The 23,389-nt window shown below is 49.7% G+C and overlaps 1 protein-coding gene across 4 annotated transcripts in view; it reads right to left on the reverse strand.

Moving 5' to 3' along the window:
• Positions 1 to 421: 421 nt before the first annotated feature.
• Positions 422 to 23,389, reverse strand: part of TENT4B (terminal nucleotidyltransferase 4B) — an 83,116-nt gene continuing 60,148 nt past the window's right edge. The window contains exons 2-13 of one of the 4 annotated variants that reach the window (XM_055145508.1): positions 21,649 to 21,772; positions 18,758 to 18,804; positions 16,528 to 16,648; positions 13,130 to 13,237; positions 10,540 to 10,668; positions 9,354 to 9,567; positions 7,419 to 7,545; positions 7,194 to 7,297; positions 6,893 to 6,939; positions 6,468 to 6,539; positions 4,533 to 4,697; positions 422 to 3,183 (exon numbers count right to left, since the gene is read on the reverse strand). In XM_055145508.1, coding sequence (XP_055001483.1) covers positions 3,007 to 3,183; positions 4,533 to 4,697; positions 6,468 to 6,539; positions 6,893 to 6,939; positions 7,194 to 7,297; positions 7,419 to 7,545; positions 9,354 to 9,567; positions 10,540 to 10,668; positions 13,130 to 13,237; positions 16,528 to 16,648; positions 18,758 to 18,804; positions 21,649 to 21,772 — 1,435 coding nt within the window. In that variant the 3' untranslated portion in view covers positions 422 to 3,006. Of the gene's footprint in view, positions 3,184 to 4,532; positions 4,698 to 6,467; positions 6,540 to 6,892; positions 7,081 to 7,193; positions 7,298 to 7,418; positions 7,546 to 9,353; positions 9,568 to 10,539; positions 10,669 to 13,129; positions 13,238 to 16,527; positions 16,649 to 18,757; positions 18,805 to 21,648; positions 21,773 to 23,389 lie in introns of all 4 variants that reach the window. The other 3 variants (XM_055145506.1, XM_055145509.1, XM_004600677.2) reach the window with 3 other exon arrangements.

The raw sequence follows: 23,389 nt of genomic DNA on the forward strand, positions 1-23,389 counted from the left end.
TGGAAAGCCGGGCGCCTCACGGCCACCCTCAACAGGGAGGGAGGGGCTGCGTTCATCTTCAGAGTCAAAGCAGACGCTTCCGGGCTTTGCGCTGAGACCGCAGGCCAGCAGTCCCGCTAAGAGACACTCTTCGAGCATCTATTATGGCTCTGGACGGAGCTTCGACACCAACCAAGTCCAGCTACACGACCACCCGGGAAAGGTCATCTCGGTGCGGGGCTGAGTTTGTAAGACCCCGTGATGGAGCACACAAGGTCGTCATGATTCATTCATGGGCAGGGGTGGACTCTAACAGCTGAAGGACGCAGTCCTGAAACTATTCACAAAATCTGTACAGCAAAGTTTTAAAACTCAACAAACGGGAAAAGAGACCGGAGTCAAATACAGAGATGAGATGGATAGAACAAATGAGCAGGCAAACTAAAAGTTCTTGAAAGTCTTTTACTTCAGGTTGAAAAATGAACAGCTTCCACACTGCCCATTGCAAGATACACAGTATTCACGAATACAATGCTGGTCATTTGAGGAAATGTACACACCTCGGTTTTCTCCTTCATGCTTTTTTCTTTTAGAAAGATACTGTTTACCAAAAAGAAACTTCAGCAGTACAGGAAAAACTATTTTCCCAATAAATTTACGAAAACCTAAGATTCCCAATGGAATCAAGATTATCTTCCCGCTACCACCACCTTAATATAATCACATGCTTATTGTAACACTAATATCCGCACCCTAAGAGTACATTTACTTTCAACAATGAGGGTGATTCTTTAAAAAAACAAAACGAAACAAAAAACTTCAGTGTGGTAAATGTAACATGGATCTCTGCGAGTATTAAGTGTCTGAAATAGGCAGCTAATACTGGATTTAATATTATTTTATAAATAATTGTTCCCTTAGCAGTAAACATAAGTCTACACATTCACAATAGTCCTAGAAAATAAATACTGTGATTTTTGCACAATATGTTATGACAAACTAGTTTCAAAAAAAAAAAAACCAAAAACACAAAAGCTCAACATTCTTGATAAAAATTCTGATCAGAATAAAATGTGACTCTAAAATTTAAAACATTGTCAAAATAACATCACATTTAAAATCTCCCACGGTTTACACAAGTATTATGAGTTTCCAGTTTTGGAACACATTTCTGTTGCCATTGCTGTGAATTAAAATACGAACATATTGAAAATTGTTGATTTCAGTGATGACTTCAGTTTTGGTCTTACTTTAGCATTATTTTCTTTATAAAAAGTTGCACTAAGTGTCCATTAATGGTCTGATTGGTCTTCAGTATTTCATAAATGTATATAAAAGAAATTTCTAAAAGCCAATAGTACTATATATATGTATATATATATAGATATAGATATATGAATCTCATCTCAGAAATGGCTATATTTAAGAGCCACACACACACTGATGCTAAACAAAAGAGCTTTCACCTCGAAAGAAAGCATTTTTAGAAACATCACTTACATTCTAGCATATTAAATATTCCCAACGAGTTTCAAACTCAACATGTCATGAATAACAGAATTATACATCTCATTTGCACTCAGAGCTGACCACAACCAAAATTTACAGTATGATTGAAACAAGCCAATGTTTAAAAAGTTTTAATTAAAGATAATTCCGTGAAAGGAGAGGATAAAGAATGGGATGACAAGAAGTATTTGGTCTTAATAAGGCAATACAAAATGGATCCATTATCAAAGACCATTTAATTTTTAAAGATCAACAATACCAAAAGCATAAAGTGGAGTATAAGAAAATAGGTTTGTTTTTTTTTTATAAGTATGATTTAATTAAAGCTGTTTACAGTTATTCTCTCCCACAGTAGTTAAGCATGAATTTTAGAAAAGAAGAGATGAGAAAAAAGGAGTACACGAAGAGCACAGGGCAAGAGCGGGGCGGCGAGAGGAGTGAGCATGCAGTCTGTGGGATCAAGGTCTCACTGTGACGGGGCGGGGGGCCACACCCGGGGGCCTCTTTCCCTGGTGGGAAGGAGGGAGGGTAAAAGACTGCAAAGGAAACAAACGAAGTCGTGTAATTGCCCGTGGCCCAAGACAGACATCACTATAGAAACAGTTGCAAGTTAATTCTTAGAGATGACTAGAGGTTGTTCAGTGTTTACACAAAAGTACATAGTACATTTTCTTCGTTACAAAAGAAAATAAAAACGGTCATTTGCCACCATTAAACCTTTTTTTTTTTCTGTAGAGAGGAAAAATTTTGCAGCAGGTCACAAGGGTTCTATTAAGTCATTTCAAGGCTGAGGAAAAAACAAATTGAGTCATAGAACTAATCACTTCCCTATAGGTGGATGTTAAGATGACAATTCAGATTACGGTTTCTTTAAACTAATCCTGAGAAAAATCTGTTTACAATTTAAACAGTAATGTTATGTAAAAAGTATTAACAAATCCACTATTACAAATATCAATTTCCTATATGGTTCGTCTATATATACACACAATAAAATGGTAAATATATGCAAAAATATTTAAAAAAAACAAACAAACAAACATGCACCGATCACTTTACCCTTTGGAAATCTGAACTTCCTATAAGATACCTTTGTGTTCCTTCCCCACCCATCCTCTGAAATTGCTCTGTTCCTAGCGCCCTACCCACACTGAATACTATTTCCCTATAACTCTGCATAAAGCCAATGAGAAATATATTTATTTTACATTCAAGCTTTAAATCTTAAAATGACCCTGTTGTAGCATATGACTTATCAAATGAGCAGCCTTCCCCCCCCCTTTTTTGCTTGCTTTTTGTGTGTTTTTTTGTCTTTTTTGTTTTTTGTTTTTTTGTTTTTATTTTTTGCAGTTGTCAGTCTTCATGATCCATTCCGTGGCGAGCTGGGAAAAAACGCAGTTGCTAAATCAACGTCTGAACAGTGTCAGGCTCCTGCATGTGTCCCAGGAGTCCCTATCCCGAACTGTCCTGAGCATGAGGTCACTGCACACAGCTGACAGTCCATCGCAACGACGCCGACTATCTACAGAGGTCTGAGAGGGGCGCGTCCCTCTTGTGTTTCCTCTTTTTGCCATGGTAATACTGATTATTGGATTTGCCTTGATGCTGTTTGTTTGCCATCAAGGAACCATGGCTTGTCTGAGTGGTACCTTGGAAGCCTTTGCTGGAAGAACGGAAGAGCCTTGCTGATCCGTGCTGCAGAAAAGGAAAGCAGTCACAAAGTCGTCAGTGCCGCGCATGCAACAGGAGCACTCGCTAAGGGGGGCCCGGGGTGGGGACAGGCTGACTTACAGCTCCCGGGCAGGAGACGCTACCTTTGGGATGGGCGATCCCGAGGGCCCGAGCAACCGAGGGGCTACGAAGCTAACCGGCCGTGCCAGGAGGGGGCGCGTCCTGGCCGGCCGCTGCCACTCTAAGTGCTGTGTTGAAACGAGTCTCAGCGCGACCGACGCAGGCATCATCCTGGCTCGGGAATCGAGGGGATTCCGCAAGCCCCGTTGGACACAGGGGACGGAAGTAATGGCGAGGGCAGCGGAGAACGCCTTCCCCGGGGAGGGGGGCCCTGTTACGACTCAGGGCGAAAGAGCCTGGGGCTGGAGTCTCATATAAAACGACTTCTTCTCACTTTGATTCATTATGCATGATTAATACCTTTTTTTTTCTTTTTGGGTCACACCTGTCGATGCACAGGGGTTACTCCTGGCCCTGCAGTCAGGAATTACCCCTGGCGGTGCTCAGGGGACCATATGGGATGCTGGGAATTGAACCCGCTGTGCTATTGCTCCAGCCCCCAATAAATACATTTTTAAGTAGCCAGAAAACTTACATGAGAGCATCTCTCTGGCCATTTTTAAAGGCGAAGATGCCACTGACTGACTGACCATGGCTGACCCTTGCCCAGTAATGGCAATGTCAAGCCATTGGGTTTTTTTGTTTGTTTGTTTGTTTTTTTGCTTTTTGGGTCACATCCAGCGATGCACAGGGGTTATTCCTGGCTCTGCACTCAGGAATTACTCCTGGCAGTGCTCAGGGGACCCTATGGGATGCTGGGAATCGAACCTGGGTCAGCCGCATGCAAGGCAAATGCCCTACCTGCTGTGCTATCGAGCCAGGCTGCCACTGGGTATCAAACATTAAACTATAAAGGACGGGTCATTCCCAGCTCAGTATGCAAAAACCTTAGGTGAGCTTAACGTCAATGACACCTGTAACCTTTTTATAACCTGATATGATTTTTCTTTTCAAGCGGAGTCTTGTAGGTCGACGGAGACATTTTCTACGGACTGATCACTAATGCCGACAGAGGTTTACATTACAAAGGTGTCTGACAAAGGTCCTTAGGACATCCTGTCGCGAACAGGCCCTGGTAGTTCTCAGAACAGAACAGGCTGTCACTTAGTTAACAGAGCTTTCTTCACACCCACCCTTGATGTATCTGGGGATGTGTATGCAGGCGTATGTACATGCGTCCCTATCACCTGCGCCTAGGAAACCAGTCTGAAATTAATACTAGCGCACGCGTCCCCTCCCCCCCACACACACACCTGGGACTTGTTGGTGCTGTTCGCCGCATTGGTGGTCTGGGTGCTCTGTATTTTCCCCACGGCCTGGGTGCACTCCAAGGGCACGTCCTGCGCTCCCACTCGGTTTCCGGCGGCTGGCCGGCAGAGCAGCTGCTTCGGGGTTTTGCATGGCGTGGCATCGGAGTCCTAACACAAGTCACATATCGCACAATGTGACATGTTCAGAATTCAGGTATTCAACATGACAGACAAGCTCTCCTAAGGACCTGGACTCACGCTAAGCTCGTGAGAGATACAGGAAACCCGCTGAAGAATTTGTGGAACTGGCTGAGGTTTGGTCCCGACTAAAGTGGCCTGTTTGGGGCTGGAGCGATAGCACAGCGGGGAGGGCGTTTGCCTTGCACACGGCCAACCCGGGTTCGATTCCCAGCATCCCATAGGGTCGCCCGAGCACCGCCAGGGCTAATTCCTGAGTGTATGAGCCAGGAGCAACCCCTGAGCATCACTGGGTGATGCAAAAAACAAATAAATAAAGTGGCCAGTTTCATCAGTGGGCTCCGCTGGCCGCTAGCCTGGGCTCAACGCCTGATACGACCAGGCCACCTTGAGGGGCTCACAGAGGACCAAGTTTCCCTGCACTTGAACTCACAGGAAAGGAGCCCGGGCACAGTGGGAGGAGCATGGCGGAGGGCAAGGAGCTGAGACTTCAAGCCCAACTTTAGGGCTTCCACTAAATACAAAACAAAAAGGGGGGGAGGGGGGTAGTTTCAGAGGCTCCTCCTTCAGAGGGCCTGCGGCTGACGGGGGTTCGATTCCCCAGCACATATACAGTCCATCAGGAGTGAGCCCTGAGCACTGCCAGGTGTGCCCCCTCCAACCAACCCCCAACAACAAAAAAGAAAAAAAAGAGGGGCTGGAGCGATAGCACAGCGGGTAGGGCGTTTGCCTTGCACTCAGCCAACCCAGGTTCGATTCCCAGCATCCCATATGGTCCCCCGACACCACCAGGAGTAATTCCTGAGTGCAGAGCCAGGAGTGAGCCCTGAGCATCGCCGGGTGTGACCCAAAAACCAAAACACAGAAAAAAAGAAAGAAATAAAGAAATAGGCAGAGGGTCCATCTCTGAATCCTGCAGACACACACACACCGGGAGGCTGCAGATGTCTGGGGACAGCGGGCCCGGCCCCTGCTGTTCCCGGGCCAGGGACCGGCTCTTGGCTCCTGCTCGGCCTCCCGCGGGCCTCACACTCCGCCCAGCTGCCCTTCCCCAAGGCTGCCTCTCGTCCCGGCAGCCCGTTCAGGAAGCCGGAAGGCGCGGGGGCTACCCTGTACGGACGTTACCCCAACAACGTGGAGTCTTGGCCATGCTTGGGTTACACTAAAAATGCCACATATTTAATAAAGTTTCTAAGTTCAAATCACGGGCAAGCTTTTTCTTTTTTTTTTTTTAATTTTTGGATGCCCGTGTTAGAACTCAATGAAATAAACCCAGAAAGGATTTTGGAGAAGTAAAGTGAGCACTGGTATAACTGACAGTAAGGATTCGATCAAGACGGGAGCGGAAAGTGGGTCAGGGGAAGGAGAAGCTGCTAGGGACTGCAAATGGGTTTCTTTTCAGGGCAACTGAAAGGTTCTGCAATCAGTGATAGTGGCTGTGTGGTACCGTAAATTCAAAAACCTCTGGAGTGGGGCTGGAGAGACAGGCCAGCAGGCAGGGCCTGTGCCGTGAATGAGGCCGACCCAGGTTCCACTGCCAGCAGCCCCTGTGGTCCCTCCAGGCGCTGCCAGGAGTGATTCCCGAGGGCAGCCAGGAGTCAGCCCTGAGCATCGCCGGGTGTGGCCCCCAACAAAGCAGAACAGAAAAATAAACCACTGGACACATGTTAAACTGTACACATTTTTTAAAAAAGGCAACTTAGGAGCCAGAACAACAGTACAGCAGGTAAGGGCGCTTGCCTTGTACATGGGCGATCCAGGTTTGATCCCCAGCACCCAACATGGTCCCCCGAGCCTCGCCAGGAGTGATCCCTGAGCACAGAGCAAGGAGTAAGCCCTGAGCACAGCCAGGGGTGGCCCCAAACACACCCCCACCCCGCCCCGCCCAAAAAGAAAAAAATAAGTAAATGAAGAGGTGAATTATGTGATGGAAATGATACCCTCAACTGAAACATCCCAAGACCCCGGATGTGCGCGCGCATGGAGACACAGTGGCACGGGCCCCGAAGGCAGGGCTGGGCTCCGACCAGACCAGCAGTTCCGCGACAGAATGAGCTGCCGGCGCTGAACACACAGCAGAGCTGGGTGGGGATGTGCGAGCCGCCCCGCCCCGCCCCGCCCCCGCCCCCGCCGCGGGCCGAGGAGCGCCTCGGCCCCATACTTACGACATCGCTAGAGCTGGACTGTGTGGCAGAGGAGGAAGACACTGGACCTGATGAAGAGTTTGAAGAGTGTTTACTAAGGGACTCCGAGGTTTTACTTCTACATTTTCCAGGGGCTTCATTTTCTTCAGATATATTATTATTACATTTATCTAACTGCTGAGTATCTACTATCAAGGTAACACCATTTCCTGAAAGAGTGGCAGAAGATTGGAAAAAAAACGTTTCTTCCCCATTAAACACACAACACAACAACAGAAAAGCCTCGAACGCCCGCTCCGGGGGGTCGGCGACCCACACTTACCGTTGCACGAGGGCTCGGGCCTGTTCTTCAGGCCCCACTGCTTGGATATCCAATCCCGGTACGTGGCAACTTCGTCCGTGACTCGGATTATTCTACCCAATATGCTGTGCCGGTTCAAAAACAAACAAGCAAATAAATAAATAAATAATAATAAAAGGCACATTGCTTTGAAGAAGTCACAACCGCAGGCGGTGCAACAGGGCTGATTCCAAGCTCAACTTTTACCTCTCTGTCTCGTTGTTGGGGTAGTACTTTGCTATGGGCGAGACCGCGTGGCTGAGGACAACGTAGGCATAATCGAAGGCCTGCTTCACCTGCATGGCCCCGTAGGAACTCCTTCCCACGTCGTTACCTGGGAAAAGAAACCCAGCATTGAAACGGGCAGCGCAACGGGGGCTTTGTGCAAACTCGAACAGGCGCATGTCCTTCGGGAGGAGCCAGGGCAAGCGGTGTCCCTCCAGGAGCCGCTGCCCCCCGACTCCTCCCCGCTCCTGGGGTCTGGGCTGTCGGCCACCCCCTACAGCCAGCCCGACTCTGCACTCCTGGGCAGCACAGGGAGGCGGGGGTGATGACAGCCGATAAGCTGCCCAGTACGGACTCTCTCATGTGGTCACACAAACCAAGGAGGCAACTGCCTTCTCTCCGCAGAGGTGAGACTTAGCTAAATTAGATGCACCTATCTGGGGGGTGAGACAGAGAGCTCAGCAGGTGGATTTCAGGCTTTGCATGCTGGGGGCCTGGGTTCAAACCCTGGTGCCATCAGAAGTGGCCCCAAGCGCCAAGCAACATTGCTGTGTATCCCCTACCCCTATTAAAAAAAAAAAATCCATAAAACTATCTGGTTTTTCTATTACCTATGAAAATATTTCCCACACCGAATTACATGATCCTAAAATGGAGTATTTTGGTGCCACAGCATAACTCAACGGTAGAACACAAGCTTGGATTGATTATCTGACTGAAAAAAAAATCTTTGTGGTCCTTTACACAGAGTAAGCTCCAAGCACAGCCCCTCGGCGGATAAACACACCAGACTCTCCATCTGCAAGAGGGCTCGGCGGACCGGAAAAGGGCTCCTGGCAACCACTTTCAATTTTGAATTCCCCTGTTCCTTTACGCATTTTCACAACTAACACAGGACGAAAAGCACTTCCACTGAAAAGTGATCATGCGTAATCCAAATATTTTACAATTATAGAAGTGTATTGCCAACGGGGAATGTGCGCTGGTGGAGGGATGGGTGTTTGATCATTGTGTGATTGTAACCCAAACATGAAAGCTTTTAACTATCTCACGGTGATTCAATAAAATTTTTTTAAATAATAAAAAATAAAAATTAAAAAAGAATTGTTAATGGTTTTCAAATCCATGGGAAATGTTAATAAAACTGATATTTGCATGCAAAAAAAAAAAATGTACTGCCCAGAGAAATGAGGATACAAGCAAGCAAATATCACTTCATGAAAACCCAAAATAAATTTTCTGCTCACTTAAAAAAAAAAAATTAGGTGCTGGAGTGATAGCACAGCGGGTAGGGCATTTGCCTTGCACGAGGTCAACCCGGGTTTGATTCCCAGCATTCCATATGGTCCCCCGAGCACGGCCAGGAGTAATTTCTGAGTGCAGAGCCAGGAGTAACCCCTGTGCATCGCCGGGTGTGACCGGAAAAGCAAAAAAAAAAAAAATTAAAAAAATTAAAAACAACAACTGAGAAAAGCAGTAGGGGACTATGCAAGATCAAAGAGAAAAGAAAGACCTAACAAGAAAATAAACTGCCTGCTGTGGAGTCTTCTGCCCTTGAATCCAGAGCACTTTACTCTGCTCCCTGTCTGTGGAGACTTAAAGGTCATCGTTATTAAAAGTCCTGCCTGACCACTGGGTGGACGCCTGGGCAATGAGGACACAAGAAAACTGGCCACTACACTGAAGACACAACTATCCTGTTAGCTAAGATTTATGCTCCTCTGCCTTGGAACTTTGCAAAGTGGGTTTTCTGACGTGACTGGTTTTACCAGGATGTTTGCTTATGAAATATTCTGGTGAGAAAGGAACGGCGACAACTGAAAGGAATTTTTTCATTTAAAGAGAGTCTGCAGTATACAAACGGTGATCGACAATGTCCTTCCTTTGAATGCCCACAAATTTACCTAATTGCAATACCTGGTTGTAAAGGATCTTCAATATAAAGCATGGATGGCCGGTAGCCATCGAGCATATTTTTCTGTACTTCATCTTTGGCCACATATGAACCACCATCCTTTATCCGGATGCCAGTCTTTAAATAATTGAAGTGTCGTCCGTATAATTCAAAAAATTCTATTAAGAGAACACCATAGTTTGTATTGGGGATGCAAGCATCTTCCCTAGGATGTAACTAGGAACGGAAAAGACAAAAAAAAAAAAAAGAAGAAGAATTTATATTGGATTTTTTCCAAATTATCAGGGAAAAGACAACAAATAACATCCTGACGTCTGCAAACAATCCTGTTACTGTTCTGGCTTATGACAGTCATCGGGTAAGGGGCCAGCGGCACGCTGCTACCCTAAACACCACCCAAGTCGGGGTGTGGGGCTGAGCTATCCAGCTGCCCCGGGAGGCAGCTGGCAGGGCTGACCTCCCCTCCCTGTCAGAGGCCCCTCTGACCCCATAAGGCAAGTCCAACACTCGGGCCTCGTCCAGCTGGCCCTGCCCCCGTCTCCAACTCGGCGGGGAGCTGCCTCGAAGGCGCTCTGAGTGTGGGCGCCCGCGGTACTGTTCCCCCCACAGCCACGGCAATGCGCCTCCGCCTCAGAAACACCAAAGTGTAAGACTTTAAAGATACTAATTTACTGGGGGCCGGAGAGATAGCACAGAGGGTAGAGCGTCTGCCTTGCACGCGGCCGACCTGGGTTCGATCCCCGGCATCCCATATGGTCTCCCCAGCACCGCCAGGAGTAGTTCCTGAGTGTGCATGAGCCAGGAGTAACCCCTGTGCATCACCGGGTGTGACCCAAAAAGCTAAAAAAATAAAATAAAATAAAATAAAGATACTAATTTACTGATTTACCAAAAGGCAAGCTACTGAAAGGGCCACATGGAATCCAGGGGAACATTCTCATCAGAACCCGATTCAGTATTTCTTCCAGAGTTGGTTTTCCTAATTAATTTTTTAAAACCTGGTAGTGCACTTCGGGGCAGAGAGATTACAGCGGGACGCAGAGCCTGCCTTGCGCGCAACCGACCTGGGTTCAATCTCAGGTACCTTGTATGGTCCCCGCACCCCACCAGGAGTGACCCCAGAGAGCTGCCAGGTGTGGCCCAGAAAGACACCGACGAATCAGTAAACACGAGTGCACTGTGACTTACCTGAAGGAAACTGACTGCCATTAAAAAGAGACTATAAGAGCCAATTCCACCTGTGAATACTTCATTGAGGTCCCTCTGCAGCAGGAATTGTTTCAATACTAAAACCAAATATGGTAATACAGGGTATTTCTGGAAAAAAAAATTCACATTGATTTCCATTGAATTACTATATACCAACCAGTGCTCGAAGCACTCACAGAAGCATAAATTGGCCCTCAGAGGTGGAGAGAGGCAAGACACTTAGTTTTTCTATTTTAAGAGATGCTTAAAAAAAAAAAGTAAACTGTATAAGATTGAGACTTCTCTCTTCACATCTAAAATTTAAAATAGGGGCCGGAGCTATAGCACAGCAGGTAGGGTACTTGCCGTGCATGTGGCTGACCCAGGTTGGATCTCTGGCTCTCTGGCATCCCAAATGGTTGCCTGAGCACTGCCTGGAGTGATTCCTGAGTGCAGAGCCAGGAAATGGGAAAGAAAGAGAAGAGAAGAGAAGAGAAGAGAAGAGAAGAGAAGAGAAGAGAAGAGAAGAGAAGAGAAGAGAAGAGAAGAGAAGAGAAGAGAAGAGAAGAGAAGAGAAGAGAAGAGAAGAGAAGAGAAGAGAAGAGAAGAGAAGAGAAGAGAAGAGAAGAGAGAAAAGAGAAGAGGAAAGAAAGGGAAAGACGGGAGGAAGGAAGGAAGGAAGGAAGGAAGGAAGGAAGGAAGGAAGGAAGGAAGGAAGGAAGGAAGGAAGGAAGGAAGGAAGGAAGGAAGGAAGAAGGGAGGGAGGGAGGGAGGGAGGGAGGGAGGGAGGGAGGGAGGGAGAGGAGAGAGAGAAAGAGAGAGAGAGAGAGAGAGAGAGAGAGAGAGAGAGAGAGAGAGAGAGAGAGGGAAGGGAGAGAGAGCACAGACACACCCTCAAGTCTCCAAGTACTCAGCAGTGGGGGTTCTAAGCATCACCCCCAGGGGTCCAAGTCGGGCAGGGCCCAGAAGCAGCAGCGACCCGCCTGGCACCTCCCTGGGTCCCCAGCACCGTCTGGTCTCCCAAGCACTACCAGGAGCGGTGCAAAAGCACCAGAGAGCTGGTGTGTGGGAGGCTCCAAGCCCAACCCCACCACCCGCCCGGTGCTAGAGTGGCCTGGACCCCCCCTGAGCTCCTTGCCTGGGGGAAGAGGGAGTCACCGTGTGGGTCATCATCACACGGTAACTCATTTTTCCCTCTCGGGCCAGAGAGCTGGCACAGGGGTTAAAGCTGACCCTGGTTTGATCCCTGGTACTGCATAGAGTCCTGAGTCCCATCAGAAGTGACCTGAGCACAAAGCCAGGAGTAATCCTGAGCACTACCTAGTGAGACCCCCAATTTTTTTTTCCCCCTCAATAAAAAAAATCAATGTCAAGGGCCAAGGGACCAAGGGACAGTACAAAGGCACTGGGTTCAAACGCCGGCATCACATATGGTCCCCCAGCACCTCTAGGTGTGGATCCTGAGCACCGCCTGGTGTGGCCCCCAAACAGAACAGAAATTCACGGGAGGGCCTGGCAGACAGTTCGGGCACACGAGCCTTACACGCACAAGGCTTATCCCTGGGGCGGGACCCCCGATGGGTCAGAGCGGCAGGCACCGCCAAGGCCAAGAGCACAGGGACCGGCCCCTGCCCCCCTGAACACTGCTTGGGAGGTCACCCCCCCACACACACACACACACTCGTGTGTACACACACACACTCGAATACACACAATCACACATATACTCATGTGCACACACATACCCACACGCACACTCGTGTGTATACACAAATACTCGCATACACACACTCACATGCACACACATACTTGCGTGCGCTCACACACACATACTCTGGCACATACACACATATACTCGCACACACATACGTGTGCACACACGTACTCTCACACACACGTACTCGAGCACACACTCAGTCTCACACTCCCGTACACTCACACACATGCACATATTCAGTCTCCAAGACGCTCTCCTGTGGACATACTCAATTCCTCACACACTCACACACTCACTCTCACACACTCTCACTCCCACAGGCAATGCTTCCCGCACACCCACTCAGCCTCTGGCTCTCGACTTCCAAGAGCAGAGAGACGGGGTCTTCTCGGCAGAGGCCCTGGCTCCTTCCCTGGCCCGCAGCGGGGTCTGGGTGCCCACCCTGGAGGCTGCGGCCGGCCGGGGTGAGCCCCGCAGCCCTCCCCCCCTGGAGCAGAGGGGCCTGTGGCAGGGAACTACCCAAAGGCACGCTCAGCCTTCCTTTCTCAGAAGCACATCACAAATTCACTACTGGTTGTTAGAAGCAGATTCCCGGGAGGCAAAACCAGGGCCCAGGGAGGCAGGATCTGTCAATCAAGGGGCAGCACCCGCCCCGCCAGGCCTGGGCAGCAGAGCACCGAGGGGCCCCCAGTTCCATCTCTGGAACTGCCCGGCCCTCTGAGCACAGCCAGGGCAGCCCTGGACGTACCCAGCGCCTCACTGCCCGGAGCCGAGCACTACTGGGGAGTCCCCCTCCCCAAACCAACCAACCAACCAACCAACCAGGCGCCTCGTAGCTAATACAGCACTGGGTCAACCGTTGGAGCCTCTGACCTTGGTAAAATCTTTGATGAGGTCAGCCGCTCTCACGCCGTTCTGTACATTAAAGCTGATATCGACTTTCACTTCAGTAAAAGAATCTGTTAATTTAATAATGGGTACCTGCGAAGAGAAGAGACGTAAAATTAAAACACTGCAACCAAATGAACTGACAAAATCGGGGGCAGCCGGGGCATCTATGCAGCCTGAACCCCACGAGGTAATGGCCGTATCTCAATCAGATGAGAATTTTGAAGTCGGGTAACAAAGTTCCCGCAATGTTCTGTACTTCGGTGAGCCATTTCCAACTCAACACGCGATAAAACAAAAGGAATAGCAGGTACGAGACCAAAGTGCACCTAGTACAAAAATGTTAGCTTAAGTCGCATGTAAAGTGAACTGCAGTACTATTCACCAGTTTTCAGATGGTACCAAAACACTGACAAGATAAATGTGAATTACCCTCAAATAAAAAAAATTGGGGGGCTGGAGGCTGGAAAGATAGTATAGCAGGTAGGGAGTTTGCCTTGCACGTAGACAACCCGGGTTCAGTCCTTGACATCCCCAGTGGTCCCCCAAGCACCGCCAGGAGTAATTCCTGAGTGCAGAGCCAGGAGTAACCCCTGAATGAATGAATGAATAAATAAATAAATAGATAAATAAATAAATAAATGCTGGAGTGACAGTACAGCAGGTAGGGCGTTTGCCTTGCATGTGGCCAACCTGGGTTCGATCCCTGGCATCCCAAAGGGTCCTCCATGCACCAAAAACAGGAATAATTTCTGAGCAAAGAGTCAGGAGTAAGCCCTGAGCATTGCTGCTGGATGTGGCCCAAAAACAAAAACAAAACAAGTAAAAAAAAAGAAGAATTTTTATAAGATATTACAGATCTTTCTTTTTTTTAAAGGAAGACTCTTTGCACTACTGCTTGCAATAGCCAGAATATGGAAAAAACCCAAGTGCTCGAGAACAGATGATTGGTTAAAGAAACGTTGGTACATCTACACAATGGAATATACTATGCAGCTGTTAGGAAGATGAAGTCATGAAACTTGCATATAAGTGGATCAACATGGAGAGTATCGTGCTAAGTGAAATAAGTCAGAAAGAGAGGGACAGACATAGAAGGAATGCACTCATTTGTGGAATATAGAGGAACGGAATGGAAAACTAACACCCAAGGATAGTAGAGATAAGGACCAGGAGGATTGCTCCAGGGCTTGGAAGCTGGCTCACATACTGGGGGAAAAGGCAGTTCAGATAGAGAAGGGACCACCAAGTAAAGGATGCTTGGAGGGCCCGCTCAGGATGGGAGAGGCGGGCTGAAAGTAGATTATAGACCGAACACGATGGCCACTCGATACCTGCATTGCAGACCACAACACCCTAAAGGAGAGAGAGAGTAGAAGGGAATGTGCCTGGGGCTGGAGAGACAGCACAGCGGGTAGGGCGTTTGCCTTGCACGCGGCTGACCCGGGTTCAAATCCCAGCATCCCATATGGTCCCCTGAGCACGGCCAGGGGTAATTCCTGAGTGCAGAGCCAGGAGTAACACCTGTGCATCGACAGGTGTGACCCAAAAAGCAAAAAAAAAAAAAAAAAAAAAAAGAAGGGAATGTGCCTGCCTGGGAGGTGAGGGGGACGGAGACTGGGAACACTGGGGTGGAGAACGGGCACTGGTGGAGGGATGGGTACTCGATCACTGTATGACTGAGATGTGAGCACCAAAGTTTATAAGTCTGTAACTGTACCTCAGGATGATTCATTAAAAAATAATAAATAAATAAAAGACTATTTGCACTACGTATTAGAGGACATGTCCTGAGGACAGAAAACTAGAACGGTGGGTAAGGCACCCGCCTCAATTCCTGACACTCTCCATGACCCCTGAAGCTGCTCCAGGAGTGAGCCCTGTGCACAGACGGGAGTAAGCCCCGAGCCCAACCAAGCGTGGCCCCAAAGCAAATCAAAACAATAAAAAAGTTCACGCCAGCAAACTGTCCGAAGAACTGGATTTTCAAATTAACCCCTTCTCGAAAGTAAAATGTAAAGCTGTTCTGCCCTAACGTGCAACAATCTAAACTTCAGAGAGATACATATACTTCCACAACACTTGCTAGAAAGTTGCATTTCTGTCTTTCCCCCTTGGGGTGGGGGTGGGGGCCATGGCGCTCAGGCTGCGGTATTCATAGGATGGTTCTTGGAGGTGGGTCATAGGAGCCCTGTGCCCCCCAGTCAGCTGAGCTGCCTTCCCTGCCGCTCACTCAAGATTTTCATAGGCAAACCACATCTAGTTAAACTATAACCGAATTTGCAAATTTTTCAGTGCTCTGCACTTTATCAAGGATACAACATGAGACTGAGTAGTAACTTCAGTGTAACTGTACACTACTCAGGAGATTAAAGGAAGGAGAAGTCAAAATATGGATGATAGGGGCTGGAGTGATAGCACAGCGGATAGGGCACGCGGATGACCCGGGTTCAAATCCCAGCATCCCATATGGTCCCCTGAGCACCGCCAAGTGTGATTCCTGAGTGCATGAGCCAGGAGTGACCCCTGTGCATTGCTGGGTGTGACCCAAAAAGAAAAAAAAAAGGATGCTAGGGAGCTGTAAGTACAGCAGGGAGGGTGCTTGCCTGGCACTTAGGCGATCTGGGTTTGATCCCCCAGCATCCTATATGGTACCCCGGACCCCGATGGGAGTGCAGAGAGCCAGGAATAAGCCTTGAGCACCACTGGGTGTGGCCAAAAATAAATAAGAACATGAATAGATTAAAATATCTCTGTAGTAGGGGCCGGAGCAATAGCACAGCGGGTAGGGCGTTTGCCTTGCACGAGGCTGACCCGGGTTCGATCTCCGGCATCCCATATGGTCCCCCAAGCACTGCCAGGAGTAATTCCTGAGTGCAAAGCCAGGAGTAACCCCTGAGCATTGCTGGGTGTGACCCAAAAAGAAAAAAAAATATCTCTGTAGTATTAGGTATGAGAATAATGAGTGTTATTCTTTATATATGAATAACGCACAGACCAGGGAGACGGTTCCCAAGGCCGGAGCACAAGCTCTGTCTGCAGGAGCCCCAAATTTGGCCTGAGCACCCCAAGGCGTGCCCCCAACCCCAAATAAAGTAGAAGCACAACAAGTTCACCTGTTCCCCAAACAAAAACAAATCATTCCTTCACAACCCAAGTGTGCCCAAGTAACTAGAGACTGTGAGATGAAATGCTGAGAGGCCGGAGAGAAAGAACAGCAGTTAAGGCCTTGCACGAGGCGGGCCCAGGTCCGATCCCCGGCTCCCCATATCGTCCACTGAACGCCCTGCCCAGGAGAGCCAGGAGTGACCCCTGAGCACTGCTAGGTGGGCTCAAAAACAGACAAAGGCACAAACAAACAGGGAGATGCCTGAAGCACTCACGGTCGCTTTGTCCAGGACTTTCACCGAATCCTCGTCTGCGACTTTATGCTTCCGGAGAGCTTCTTCCAGGGTCCAGAGGGGCAGGTTCTCCCACTTCCCGAACACCACCAGATCGATGTCACTGCGCACACGGAGGGCAGAGACCGAAAGGCTGAGTGAAGCCGCCAGGTACTACTTGTGTGAGCTCATATCCCATCAGTGCACTGAAACCTCTTTCTCAGGGGGGCAGAGAGACAGCACAGCAGGTCAGGCGTGTGCCTGGCACACAGCTGACCCAGGTTCAATCTGACCCAGGTTCGATCCCCAGCATCCCATATGGTCCCAAGTGCAGAGCCAGGAGTAAAGCCTGAGCACTGCAGAGTGAGCCCCCGGCCCCCCTCCGCCCCCCCAACCAAAACAAAAAACCTCTTTCTCCGCCTGTGCAGTGAACGACAGTACAGGGAGTGCCCCTGGGGGCGGTGGGGAAATGGGCTTGGGTCCTTCCCCCACCCTGGGGCCGGGGTCTCAGCCTTACTGGTTTCTGCTCCCCCAGGACCTGAGACCTTCCCATGCAAATGAGATTAACGATGAACTCAGTCACTGCCCCGAGCAAGATGCCCGGGACAGGCTGGCCCGCCAGCAGCTACCAGCACCTGCTAGGCAGAGACAGCCCAGGAAGGAAAAACGAGAACTGTCCCTGCAGCTCCGGGGAGCAGGGCTGTGGCACTCTGGCGGGGAGGGGGGGCTTCTCACTGGGGTGATTTTTCACACCTTCACTAAATCTGAACCTCTGACTATGGAGTCATCAACTTTAATTGAGTCACACCTGGCTATGCACAGGGGTCACTCCTGGCTCTGCACTCAGGAATTACCCCTGGCGGTGCTCAGGGGACCATATGGGATGCTGGGAACTGAACCCAGGTTGGCTGCGTGCAGGGCAAATGCCCTACCCACTGTGCTATCGCTCCAGCCCCACGTTTGATCCCTGTCACTGTGTGGTCCCACCACAGAGTTGGATGTTTGTGTGTGGGGGGGAGCGGGGGGGTTACTTGATCCCCAGCACCATGCCCTGTGCCTCCCCAAAAGAACTCAACATTTCCACTCTTAGATGCAGGGTATGGGCCCTCGGGAAAGCCTTTCCAGATCCCCTCCAAAGGGGACCCCTCACCGATGGCTGGAATTGACCCCAAGTATGTGTGGGGCAGAGGGTAGGTAAGATAAAGAAGGTAACGGTATGACAGAAGTAGCTGGGAGTGATCACACTGGAAGGGAGCTGAGTGTTAAAGCAGGTAAAGGGATATTCTTAATAACCTTTCAGTACTTGCAGCGCAAACCACAGTGCCCAAGGGGGAGGGGGGAGAGAGAGAGAGAAGGAGAGGGAGAGAGGGAGAGAGAGAGAGAGAGAGAGAGAGAGAGAAGAAAACGGAGAGGTAGAGAGAGGAAGAGAGAAGGAGAGGGAGAGGGAGAGAGAGGGAAAGAGGGAGAGAGGGAGGGAGGGAGAGAGGGAGGGAGGGAGAGAGAGAGAAGAAAACGGAGAGAGGGAGAGAGAGGGAGAGAGAAGGAGAGAAAGAGGGAGAGAGAGGGAGGGAGGGAGGGAGGGAGAGAGAGAGAGTGAGAGAGAGAGAAAGAAAAGCGCCTGCCATAGAGGCAGGGTGGGGTTGGGGGTTGATGGGCGGGAACCTGGGGACGCTGGTGCTGGGAAATGTACACTGGTGGAGAGATGGGTGTTGGAACACGGTATGGCTGAAACCCAATCATGAACAGCTTTGTAATGGTCTATCTCACAGTGACTCAATAAAAAAGTTAAATAAATAAATAAACCAAAGGCTGGAGCGACAGCACAGTGGGTAGGGCGTTTGCCTTGCATGCAGCCGACCCGGGTTCGATTCCCAGCATCCCATATGGTCCCCTAACACCGCCAGGAGTGTATCCTGAGTGCAGAGCCAGGAGTAACCCCTGTGCATCGCCGGGTGTGACCCAAAATAAATAAATAAATAAATAAAGATAGAAAAACAAATAAACCAATCCAAAACAAACAAACAAACAAACAAAAAAAGGGGATTCCTCCTTTAAGATCATCTCAGATTGAACAGATAATCTAAAGTGCTGTATATTATCTCCAGGTGATTTAAGTACAGCTAACAGAATCTGGGCTTCCACTCTTAATAAATTCAACAAGCAAAATGAATACTCTCTAGAGAGAAAAAAAAACCCACAAACAGTTCCTTGAAAGTCTCATAAATGTACTAACCTAGTAGGCAAATACAGGCCAGTTTTAAAACTTCCAAATATCTGGACCTGAAACAGAAAAAAAGTATTAAGGTTTAAAGTTGTTCGGGCTAACCAGGGCATCAAGGCATGGAGAAAGGCTGGGTTTTGCCCCCCTCTACTGGTACCTTTTGGTACTACAAGAGTAATTTTTACTAAGACCAGGCTGATCATTAAGAGACCCTCTCTCCGAAGCAGATTATTTGCAATATAGTTTAAACCTAGTTGGCTGACATAGAAAACACACTGAAACAGAAAACTTTCTGGAGCAAGGCTCAAAGTATTAATATTCCTTTGTAATTCAGGGATGACCTCACAAGTCCTTAATGTTCCAGCGCTTAGCAGGCATCTTCCCACAGGACACCTGGCAGGGCAGGCCAGCCACGGCGAGCCCGGGCCACAGGGGGACACTCAGGCGGGCGCGTGGATGCAAGCGACCGCAATAAGGGAGGAGAGAGGGGCAGGCGCAGCCCCTGGGGTGACCCGGGCCTGGAATCAGGCCACAGTGGCTGCTTCTCACCTGTAAACGTGGGGTTATGTTCCCACCACACAAGGCAGAGATTCAATCTCACCAGGGTCTTGTAACCAGCACGAGGGACGTGGGGGGTGAGTTATTCTTTGCTATGAGGGGCTGTCACGAACCATCCTATCAGTCTGGCAGCGTCCTCGGCGACTGTTCACAGTCAGTTCAGGAGGAACCACCCCCCACACACACCACCTCCCGCCCCCCAAGTCACAGCTGAGAATGCCTTGACTCTCCCCTAAATGCCTCCTGGGACCCGCGACCCCCTTTCCACGATGCCAAAGGACCCTGAGATGCTCCAGGAAAGACCAGCCGACGTGCTCTCTGCCCGAGACCCACATGACCTTATTGGAAGCATCTCTGTTGTGAGAAATGGACGAACACTCAAACTAAACACCTTCCTGACTTCCCCTTTAAGGCTGAGAATTTGAAGAAAAGCCTTATAAAGTACGGTAGGGCCCGAGAGATGAGGGCTGGAGACAAGCTGTGCACGAGGGAAGCCGGATTCCCCCACACCTCAGGGTCCTCTGAGCTGCGCCTGATCTCGGGACACCACTGTGTGTGGCCCAGACACACACCAAACAAATAAAGTTATAGACGTGCCAGAGAGATGGTACAATGGGGAAGGCACTTGCCTAGCATGTGGTCGCCGCAACCCTGATTTGAAGCCTAGCACTGCAGATGGTTTCCTGACTACTGCCACGGGAGATCCCTGGACACTACTGGGAGTGGCCCCAAACAAAGAGAGAGGGTCGGAGAAACAGGACAGTGGACGGGATGCTGGCCTTGCATTCGGCGGACCTGGGTTCAGTCCCTGGCATTGCAGATGGTCCCCCAAGGCCACCAAGAGTGATCCCTGAGCACAGGAATCAGGAGTAGGCCCAGAGCACTGCCAGGTGTGATTAGAAGAAAACAAAAAAAGAGAAGAAGAAATTCTAATGGACAACATTTTTGGAATGTAGAACAAAACAAACAGATGCTCAAAGGGGCCCTAAAAAAAAAAAATGGGGTCCAAGCCCACAAACAGCCCCTCTGGCTACTGAGTAAGCTGTTTAGCGGCCATGATCCCAGAGACACACAAACGAATCTTGTAACCCAGTGGCTTTTGGCAGAAATGCACCAGGCCACCCCAGGTGGGAAAAGGTGCCGTCCCTCCGCCTATTCCCCCTGATAGCTTGGTGGCCGCCATCTTCCAGAGGCCACTGGACAGTCAGGTACGGGCCAGCAGTGACGAGACACGTGGGGCCTCACAGGGCGGGGGTGGAGCCGGCCCTTGTCCTCCCCTGCCCCAGCGAGACCCGGAGTCGCTGCCCACGAACGGCCCCTCTGGCTACTGATTAAGCTGCTTAACGGTCATGATCCCAGAGACACACGAACGAATCTCAGAACCCAGCGGCTCTGGGCAGAAATCCCTCCAGATTTAATTATTAAAATTTCAGAATTCCAAAACCGCGTGGCCGCAATAGCGGCTGTGCGACATCACGTGCTATTCATAATCAGCAATAGAAAACAAATTGTCTAATGTTGCCTTTTCGGCAGGTCTGAGTGTTGGGGGTAAATCCCAAATAATAATGGTGGGCCCGGTGTTGAAATACTGAATGCAATCCAAGTAGAGAGAGAGTGATGTGGACATCATCTGCCACACAGGCAGGGGCAGGGTGTGGGGGGGGGGGGCAGACTGGGTTTGGCGGTGGTGGAAAGTGTGCACTGGTGAAGGGACGGGTGTTTCATCATCGTATGACCAAGACTTAAACCCGAAAGTTTTGTAACTGCTCTCACGGTGATTCAATAGATAAATTTAATAATAATAAAAAAATAAAATAAAAAAATAATGGGGTCCAAAATGGAGCAACAGAGAGGCAAGTCTGACTAAAGGCTTTGGTTCACCAGAAGTCAGAGAAGAAAAACGTTTCAGGAAAGGAGTATAATACACAGACGGCTTTACTGAAGTAAATGAACTTCAGATGACATCAGAAATTCCTCCCGGACACTTCCAGACAGCTAGGAAGAAGAATCATATAATATTTATACTGGCAGGTTGAAGTGAAATCACAGTGAGGCTCGGATCACACTCAAGGGCCTAAGATTAACACCGTGGGGGCAGTTTTTATCCTCCTCCTCTTCACGCTGACGATTCCAAAGTCTCCTTCACCCTCTAAGCTGCTACCCAGCCCTGCAAACCCATGGACAAAACCCAGTCTTACGGCATCGGATTCAATGCTAATAATTAGGAAGGCCCAAATTCTTAAATACACACAATTTGGCCCGAACTCTCAGCCCGCACATGCGAAGCCCGAAGGGGCAGGCCCCCCCCACCCCTGCTGGGCACCCTTGACCCCACGGGCACTCACGTCAGCACTGGGCCAGAGCTCCTTGATGACACTCTCGATCCTGTTCACCACCTCCATCCGCATCTTCTCCTCCTCGGGTCTTGGAGACATATATTCATAAAAATCACTGATTTCTTCGTGTAGACTAGAGGGCAGAGGGGAAAGCATAAAGATTATTTGCAGTGCCAACCAAATGAGAGGCCCATGATTTTATTTATCTATTTTTTTTTTCGCGTTTTGGGTCACAACCCGGCGATGCTCAGGGGTCACTCCTGGCTCTGCACTCAGGAATGACTCCTGGCGGTGTTCAGGGGACCCTATGGGATGTCGGGAATCGAACCTGGGTTGGTCGCATGCAAGGCAAACGCCCTACCCGCTGTGCTCTCTCCAGCCCCGAGGTCCACGATCTTTAACCTTCCAGAAGGAAGCCTTGTAACTCAGTTGACTTTGTATTTATTCAGAGGTATACCGTAATTCTAAATATCACAACTAACGTGGGAACATTCCAGAATTTGATGGGAAAACAGGCCAAATTCGCCATGTAAGAAGTTCCGGCAATATTCAGAGACTCCCAAATGAATCTCAAAATGGATCAGCTCCCTACACAGAGATGGTTCAGGACCCCAACCATTTGCAACTGAAGAGTTCCAGAAGCGCACGGCAGCTTTTGTGGCCGCACAACCCCTCATGAAATTCATAATAAGCAACGGAAATTAAATTATGCAGCATCCGCCCCTGGCAGGCAGGCTCGAATGGTGGAGGGAAAGCTTGTTATAATGGTGGTGGGAAGGTGTAAGGTGGTGAGACTGGTGTTGAAATACTATATGTAATCAATTAATGTGAATAATCTTATGAAAATAGAATTAAAAAAATAAAACATTCCAGCAGTCTTGATAAAAGCATACTAGCAGGGGCTCTGAGACAGCTCGCGGGGGCGGAGCACTGGCCTGGCCTGTGCTCGAGGCCCAGAGTTTAATCCCGGTGTGGGATACAGAAGAAACCCCGCTGGCAGCTCTCGGCGGCTCTCACTGTCTGCCAGGACGTGTGCCAGGTGCTGGCGAATTGCAGGACGCTTTGAGTGGAAGGCCTGTCCCCCCCCACAGAGGGGAACGAGATGAGCCTGGATGCAGGTGACACAGGCTGGCTTCCCCGGGCGGGGGGGGGAGGGGGCGGAGAGGGGGCACAGCCTGCTCCCTGCTATCCATTTCTCAGAGGCCCCAGACAGCACGCTTCTCGCCCAGTTTTCTAGGTGAATTAAGAGTCAGGTGAGCAAGGCGGCCAGACGACATCAGCAAAAGCACGTCTGGGCAGGAGAAGTTTCCGGAAGGGGTCATCGGGGATGGAGCCACACCAGAGCCCCCAGGAGCTCCAAGTAGGCCGACAGGCTGCAGCCTGGGGAGGGTGGGGGCGGGGGTGGGGGTGGCTGAAGCCAGGAGGGAGGAGGGCAAGGAGGATGGGGAGGCTGGGGTTTTCCCCTGAGGCGAGAGGGACCATCGACACGCTTTGCTGAGAGGGTCTAGGAGCTGGTCTCCAAAATGCAGCCTTTCAAGATGTTCTCTGGGCAACGCTGCCCACGGCAGCCGGGCCAAGACTGGCCGCAGACAGGGCAGTTCGCCGATGGCCACAGAGGCCCTGAGAACGGTGGCGGGACAGAAACGACACTCAGAGCCATGGGTCCCTCTTCCCCACCCCCCTCCCCATCCCGCCGTCTCTGTCCCCCCTCACAGCAGTGCAGAAGCGTTCAAGACCGAGGGCAGGCGAG

The sequence above is a fragment of the Sorex araneus genome, chromosome 8 (assembly GCF_027595985.1).
Source record: "Sorex araneus isolate mSorAra2 chromosome 8, mSorAra2.pri, whole genome shotgun sequence".
Taxonomy (NCBI): domain Eukaryota; kingdom Metazoa; phylum Chordata; class Mammalia; order Eulipotyphla; family Soricidae; genus Sorex; species Sorex araneus.